General features: G+C 39.4%; 1 protein-coding gene across 2 annotated transcripts in view; it reads right to left on the bottom strand.

Moving 5' to 3' along the window:
• Positions 1-774: 774 nt before the first annotated feature.
• NELL1 (neural EGFL like 1) overlaps positions 775-8014 on the bottom strand; it is a 291418-nt gene continuing 284178 nt past the window's right edge. For both annotated transcript variants that reach the window (XM_054827828.1, XM_054827829.1), the window contains 3 exons: positions 6395-6571; positions 4049-4273; positions 775-2769 (listed from right to left, as the gene is read on the bottom strand). In XM_054827828.1, the coding sequence (XP_054683803.1) occupies positions 2719-2769; positions 4049-4273; positions 6395-6571 (453 nt within the window). In that variant the 3' untranslated portion in view covers positions 775-2718. The remainder of the gene's footprint in view (positions 2770-4048; positions 4274-6394; positions 6572-8014) is intronic.

Here is an 8014-nt window from a genome sequence, read left to right as displayed (position 1 = left end):
TAAACTTGATGATTATTTTTTTCCCCAGCATTTTCACTGTCGTGCCCATAGGTTTATAGGGAACTTCATCACGAAAGAGGTTTTGAAAGCTCTTACCTTGGTCACAGAGGAACATAGTGAATTAAATTTCCCTCCTCAGTGTGCGCTCTGAGCTGGGGCTGTGGCTTCTGAGTACTCTGAAGGTAAATGGGATGTGACTAGTGATCAAATTGCTTCACAAGGAAAAGTTCATCACAGTCAGGGTAACTGCTTAAAACGCAACACAAACAAACAGGTCTGTGTCAATATTTTGACTCTGTGTAAACAATTCAAGCTGTATCACTCTGGAGATAATGACACATAATGCTGTATAAAATGATCTGAAAGGGTTTTACTGAATTAACGTGCATTTGAGTTCTGGAAGAAAATTGGTCTGTGCAGTGGAAAAACGTGAACTTCTGTGCTCCTGTTGCATATGATCCCAACAAGGTCTGGAGCTTCCAGAAAGTGTCCTGGGAAGGGGCGTCACTACTGCAAGGTAAATGGGAAAAGAATGCTTTTCGGACCCCGTACTGTCTTTAATCCCATCCACAGAGCTTCAGAAATTGGTGTGTATGACAGAGCGGAATATATGTTTTTGTCCGAGTAAGTATAAATGAAGCATTTCTTACAACTCTGACGCTACACCTCCGGGCAAACACTCTTCCTCCTTTTAGCAACATCACAAGTTTAAGTCTGGAAAGGACAGCGATTAGTGTTTTAAAACTCTGCTAATAAAACTAAGGGAAAGCAATCTGTACATAGGAGTTTATTTAGATGCCCACAAGTTTTAAATCATTCCCCTTTATATCTCAGCCCACTGGATATCTCATCCAACTGAATTACCATTGGGTTGTACAATGTGATATACAAAATGAGCTGACATTATGATTTACAAACATCCTTTGAGTATCATATAAAACACAACTGTTTCCCGTATTATACAATCATTAGGGCAATGCAAATATAGTCAATACATTAGTAGCTGAAAACGATGGGGCGTTTTAAGAAAATAAATTTAACTTTACCACACAAACCTGTTAGATAAAACAAATCCTGTTTAAAAAAAAAATGGGAATAAAGTTGTCTGAATGATTGCAAGTAATTTTTATATTGTTTTGCCACTGTACCCTTATAAGAAACATAATAGTACTTCATTTAAAAGACAACTAATTTTTTCACTGTATAGTCACACTTCATTCTTATTAATCAGTTTTACATTTTCTGCATGAAACTATGAAAAACTCACAAATGTAGACTTTCCAAACTGTAGCCACTATACTTATTTCTGCACTCTTTTCCATATACTCAGTGTGTTTAATTAAATCAACAAAAAGCCAAAACCACTACACAAATGAGCAGAACAAAACACAACAGCACGTTAAAAAGGTGACATTTAAGTTGTAGATGCCATCATTGTAGAAATACATTTTTGTTCTAATGCCACAAACTTTCTAGCCTCATGAAAAAAATAGACATTAGCCAAAGAGAATCAAAACTCTAACCTCGATCTAGGGCTAAGAGCTTTAATTTGTATTTCTGTCTAAACTTAGGTACTAAACAACACTGTGTGCGTGGTAAATTTAAAACTCAATTTTTCTGAACGCTATAAAATATGAAAAGAGAAAGATCTGTTTCCGAGCTGTGAATTGGGTAATGAAAGTTACCAAGTGTTAAGGTCTCCTGTCCCTCATGTCGCTGGTACAGGTGCTTCTGCACTTTGTCATTATCGTGGCAATAACTGAGAATGGCAGACATCATTATTACTGTAAATACAAAAAAGGAAAAATTCTGAACTCATCAATGATGTTTTAATTCAAAGCAAATTCTAACCTATTCAATTTAAATTATATCATCTTAAGGCTCTCTGACTGTTTTATCGCTGCACAATCCAGAGGGATTATACCCTTTTCCAGCACTTGCAGTTTCTCTTGCAAAACAGAATACTGATAATGACTGGTGATTCTTTCCTGAATATGGTGTTGAATTGGCGGTGGAATGTGGTTTTAGTTCCATTTCTTACTATAGGAGTCTTGCTGCTGCTCCGCATGTTTGGAGAAGAAAGTGCTTTTTTTTTTTTTTGCCATTTCATTAAGTTCACGGCATTTAATTTTATAAATTTTTAAGACAGACTTATTTTGATTACTTCCGTTCTGTCCAATCAAATATACCTTTGAACGCTTTAAAATGTTGGACAGCTGTGAAATATAAGTACTATGCAATTTGACTGTACATACATACATATTTTCATAAATACATCAGACAGGGACCTTGGAACTAAGTATGTGATATCATGGGACAAAATCACAACAGGCTGTCTTATTTGTAAAATCTAGATCCAAAGTAAGAAGAGCTGAATTCTATCAGGTGGTCAATACACAAATTAAAACAAAAATACAGCATTAGTTTACCCATGAAATAATTTAAACATATTTGCAAATGTCTTGACAGGAAAAGTGTGTAATTTACAACACTGAAAACTTTTAACAACCATTGACTTATATGCGCTGTACTGTAAGTCACCCAGACAAGGCTAGCAAGGATGAGCATAGTGATAGGTCCCAAAGGCAACTCCCAAACATCTTCCTCGTGCGGAGACTTTGGTAAGTGTCTGTTGTATAAAACGCCAACGCATACGACTTCATTTCAGGTGTTAACTTCCTCAGTTTTCCTCCCCCGGCACAGTCCAGTCTGACTACGTCAGTTATTGTTGAGACACTCTAAATCCACCGAGCAGCAGACGTTCCCATTCTGCACAGACAAACAAGCAGGTGTCAATCACCTCCACGGAACAAGTTACAAAGAGCAAAGGGGTTGGTGGCACGCAGAGACAGATGCATCTCTGACACATCGACCGCATACAAAAATCTGCTTAAGCCATCATCCCAAGGTGTCCTCATCGGTCCCAACTGTGGTGGCTTGTTGAAGAGGTTGGCTTTGCCAAACAGCACTGAACTGGCCTGAACTACACGTGAACTACAAACCTGGATGTGAAAGACTCAGTGGTCCCCATAAGAAAATACAGCACAGCAATGGCAACAAAGATGATTTGGTTTGTTTTCTCCCGTGCAAGAAAGATAACGGGGAGAGTTTTGATGTGATCCATGCAGGGAAGCTGTCTGTTTCACTGAAACAAGCAGAGCGTTCAGATTCTTGAATCATGGCAGATACGTATGGCGGGGGGGAGGGGAACCATACTGCTTTGGAGTTTAATCCACTGTTAAACGTCTTTCTGCAACATCCAATCATTTACGAAACTATCCTATGTAATAAAAAACCCTACAGGAACCACCAAAACCCCAGATAAGCAATTTTTTTTCCTTTTCTTTAAATCCAACACAAACCAAAACCAATAGGAAAAACTCTGAAGAATGGCAGAAAAGCCACCTTCAATAATTTAAAGCCCCGGAGCAACAGCTTGGTTTCCCACAGTGAACAGAAGAACATTTTATATAACCAAAACAACATTTTCATAATTCTGATATCAGCGCAGTGGGGTCATCACTGCACGGAGCAAGGAGACAGACTGCACTTCTGCATTAGAGCCATTGGATTAAATGCATCTTGATGAGATCAGGGAACAGAAACTGTGACATTCCCTTCCCGCTGCTGTTGCGGGAGTGCCTTCATCTCTGACCTGCAATGTGTTTCTACTTGCGTACTTGCTGGTGAAACTTTTATTACTGTTTTTGCCTCTGCTTACTAGCTCTGTAAAACACATTTTCATGAACATCCACATTAGGTAATCATTAACACATTAGCCTAGATTCATACTGAAAATGCCTGAAGGGGTCTCCAACAGAAAGTTGCACTAGGATATTACATATCTGCGCTCAACATTTTCAACAGGCACAGAATTGTTTTGTTTCCACCCTTTAAAGCACAAAAGGTGTGGGTTTTCTGTAGGCTTCTGCCCTCAGGTCTCATTTACTTCTCTGAGATCTGAATGTGAGCTTCCAAGGGCAGAAAGCGACCTTGATTTTATGCAGCATCATACATTTCCATTACCGTGCTACCTTGCCCATCGTACCTTGCATTTGCAGGTTGTACAAGGAGATCCCACCATTGTCCATACAGCGCCGCTAAGTCTTGTAATTCCATAACCATCTAGACAGGTTTTCCTGATGTCGTAGGTGATGTTGTCAGCCAGACAGGGGTCACTGACACAGTGGGGACAGCACTCTCCTTCAGAGATGGCCGTGTACTCGCAGTTTAGATTTGGGCACAGAAGGGGCCAGCAATCCACCTCTCCTTCCTGTAAAAATCGAAGTAAAGCTCATTTACCAAGAAACTTTGCATCCTGTTGAGTGGAAAAGTTTTATTCTGCCAAAATTGAAACAAACTTAATGGATCAGGTCTCACTTTGACTGAACATATAAATGCATGTTTGAATACTGAGCCAAAGTCTCCTAAATGCAGCAGAATATCATCTGGTTGTTTCTTGACTAAACACCACCACTACCATCATCGTTAGAGCAGAACTTGAGTTCGTTTGGGTTTTTAAAGGCAGCATTAAATACTGGGTTCCAATATTTTCCACAATTAACTATAATTTTTGCAGCAATTGCCTTGCAGACTCATGCCCTATTTCTATGTCTGATCACACAAACATCTCTGTGGGATCACAGCAGCTGTTTAAACAGAAAATTAACGCCACAGACAGACAAAGGTTTGTATTGTTGTGGTTTAGACCCAGCCGGCAGCTAAGTACCACACAGCCACTCGCTCCCTCCCCCCTTTTCCCAATGGGATGGGGAGGAGAATCGGATGAAAAAGGTAAAACTCATGGGTTAGGTTAAGGACAGTTTACTAGGGCAGCAAAGGGAGAGGAAAATAACAACACTAATAAAAGAATATACAAAGCAGGTGACACATAATGCAATTTGCTCACCACCCAGGAACTCTACGCAGCAACGCCTCATCCCTGGCCAGTCCCCTTTATACACTGAGCATGACATCATATGATATGGAACACCCCTTTGGCTAGTTTGGGTCAGCTGTCCCGGCTGTGTCCCCTCCCAGCTTCTTGTAAAAATTAACTCTAGCCCAGTCAAAAACCAAGACAGAATGTTTGAGAAGCATTGAACTTCGACCTAACTAGCAGCAGCCAAAATTGATTTTACTGTCAACTCCTAAAGGAATTGTTAGAGCACTACCAGTTCTGTTCCACTGAGTCATTTTATTTTATTATTTAACTTTGTGATAAAATCGGTTTAGATAGAAACATGGAGAAGAGAGAATCACCAGGTCACTTCTGTAGAGTATTGCTGTAGGATCCACGTGTCTAAATTAAACCTGCAAAGGGCTCCAGTAACTTGCGTTATGCTACTCTGTAAGCACTTCAGGTGTTGATAACATCACACACTGCACAGAACCTTATATGCAGCACTGATTTAGTGCATCATCGTCTTTTAGCTCTGTACGTTTATTAACCCAATCATAAAATTAGGCAAAGGACTGCTGACCGCAAACTCAGTATCCCTTGTAAAACATGGCTCATCCAGTATTTGCCATTGCTGGTGGTTGTAAATGTTTCTTGCTGTTCTTTTGCAAACACTTAAAAAGAAAAAAAAAAAAAAGCCACCTTGGGAGAATATAAAATACAATATTTACTGCTGTACATTATGGATAATTCTCTCTTAACTAGTAACTTAGCTTTGAATGTAATTTATTTCCTGATGTTCAGACACCTCTTGATTAATGTCATATATAAAGACAATGTTATACACAGACAGCTATAAATGGAAACCTGATAATTTTAAAGAAGTTCATTGCTGCACTAATTAGTATATCTGTGCAAAAAAATTAAAGCTTTAGGGAAATAATCTACAGTGCCTGATGAGAAATGTTCTTTGTTTTGCATGTTTGTCTAGTAATTTCAGTTTTTATCCTTCTTTTTTTTGGTTAATTTTGCTAATTCACCACGGGGCACCAGCACACCATTTTTCCAGCATTTGCTGAATGAAAAAAAAAAAAAAAGAATTGCATTGTCCATTTTGATAAGACAGGTACACCAGCTGATGTAATTAAAAGCTGAAACTCCTCCAACCATGTGAAATTTTTTTTTAAAGTCATTTAAAGATCAGATGACCTTATAAAAGTTCTCCAAAGTAGACTAATGCTAAAGTTAATATAGTGTCAAGGTTTCCAAGCTTTTGTCAAGCTTTTCATTTAGCTCATTAGATCTACTTATTCAGCAGTAAGAGGAAAACTGATGGTGTAGCGTTCAGTTCTCTGGTGCTCTCTGAGTGCTTTATCATCATTCCTAGTCTGAAAAGCAGGTGAAGAAAGAGCCAAGAGCCTGCTTCCAGATATGCTTTGCTAAAAATCACAATCCTTGTTATTCTTGCTCCCTTCCGAAACGCTTTACGCATACCAGGCAACGGCACTGCTGACAGCTATAGGTCCAGTTGTCCCCACTGCGGTAGAGCTTGTGCCCAGTTTGGTCGAGGCACTGGCTGGTGACACGGGTGTCGCACTCCGGGCAGCAGAAGAGATCAGCGCTGGGGTTCTCGCAGTCGCAGGCTGTCCTCCGGCAGAAAATCCTCCCATCCTGCGATGACACATTGCCCTGACGTCAACCACAAACTGCCAGACAGCAACCCGGATAAGGTCACGGGGGGTGTGTGTATATATATCTCTATATATCTACACATAGATATATCAAAGGGCACGTCTTGGGCGTATCAGGAAACACTAACTTCTTAATGTATTCGACGTTACTGCCAACAAGGACTGGATCCTGCCGGTTGTATTACCTCAAATACCAGCACTGTCCCAATTTCTATCAGTGCATGGATCCAATACCGTCTGAATCAGAGAATACTGTTTTCCTGTCTCCAGCTAATTGAATTTAAAAGAAATCAGTACCTCAGAAAAAAATATAGTGAAGCAATTTCATATGGCATTGGTTACATCAACGAACTCTTCAAGCAGTTGCCACTCTAATACATATAATATTTGTTTAGCAGTATTTGGACTGACTGTATCACTGTAAAGAAAATAACTTGAATAAATGAATTGAAGTTATGAAGGTGGTCCCTTTAACTTCAGAGGAGCACAATATAGCAAAACCACAGTAGCACTAATCATTCTTCACTCTGAATTCACCACTGGTTCTGTTCCACATCTGGACCTACAGTACACCAGCTTAAAGCCTAATCGACTTATCATCCATTATAAATCAGTTCATGTATTAAAGAGGGCCTGTATTCCACAGGCTCTCCAAAACATGATTTTGCTAAATATTTGCTTACAGTATTGGATGGCCCATTTTGTGAAAGACCATTAAACAGAAATGTTTGAGATAAACAGAAGAATTGCTTCCGCATGTAAAGCGAAAAGGATATATTCTCTTTGCATCACAGGAAAACAAATTGGCTCTAATTCCAGTTATGAAAATTGGACAGACGATCGTGTTTGAAATTATACCCCTTACTGTAAGTGAGCCAACTTCCTGATATACCACATGTAGGCTGGGAACTGAAATTACGGTTAACAATGAGGAGATTAGTGAAAAGTTTTGACGTGAACTTCTTTTGCATTCGATGCTAGTTATTGGATTCTTCCTTATTTAAGCAAAGCATCCCCTGCAGCCAGTTTGAAGGTAGAGCTGAGAGAGGAATGAAGCTATATTCTGCTTTGGATCACAACTCTACAACTACTCCACTTCTTTCGTTGCAGTTTTTTCCTATTCTCATCAGAACCTTGTTGTGAGTCTATAAACCCGTATCTGATGTAAGAAGGAAAAGTTTTTTTCATTGCCACCAAATAAAGGGATACCTATCAAAGCAAGGGAATGTATTTCCTCTTGATCTTTTAAAAAAGTGATTACTAAAAACAGCGATGGCATCCCGGGACATTTTTTCCACAGGCAGACATAATAGCCATAGCCACAGCATCTAGCATGGGAGGTGGTTTTGTTTGTATTTTGATGTAGGAATCTGTGTTTGGCTCTTGTTTTTAAGCAAAGCCAGTCTTGGCCACAATGCAACAT

Source organism: Grus americana, chromosome 5 (genome assembly GCF_028858705.1).
Source record: "Grus americana isolate bGruAme1 chromosome 5, bGruAme1.mat, whole genome shotgun sequence".
In the NCBI taxonomy this organism is placed as follows: Eukaryota; Metazoa; Chordata; class Aves; order Gruiformes; family Gruidae; genus Grus; species Grus americana.
Note: the sequence above shows the minus strand (reverse complement) of the source record. Positions and strands in the feature narration are given on the sequence as shown.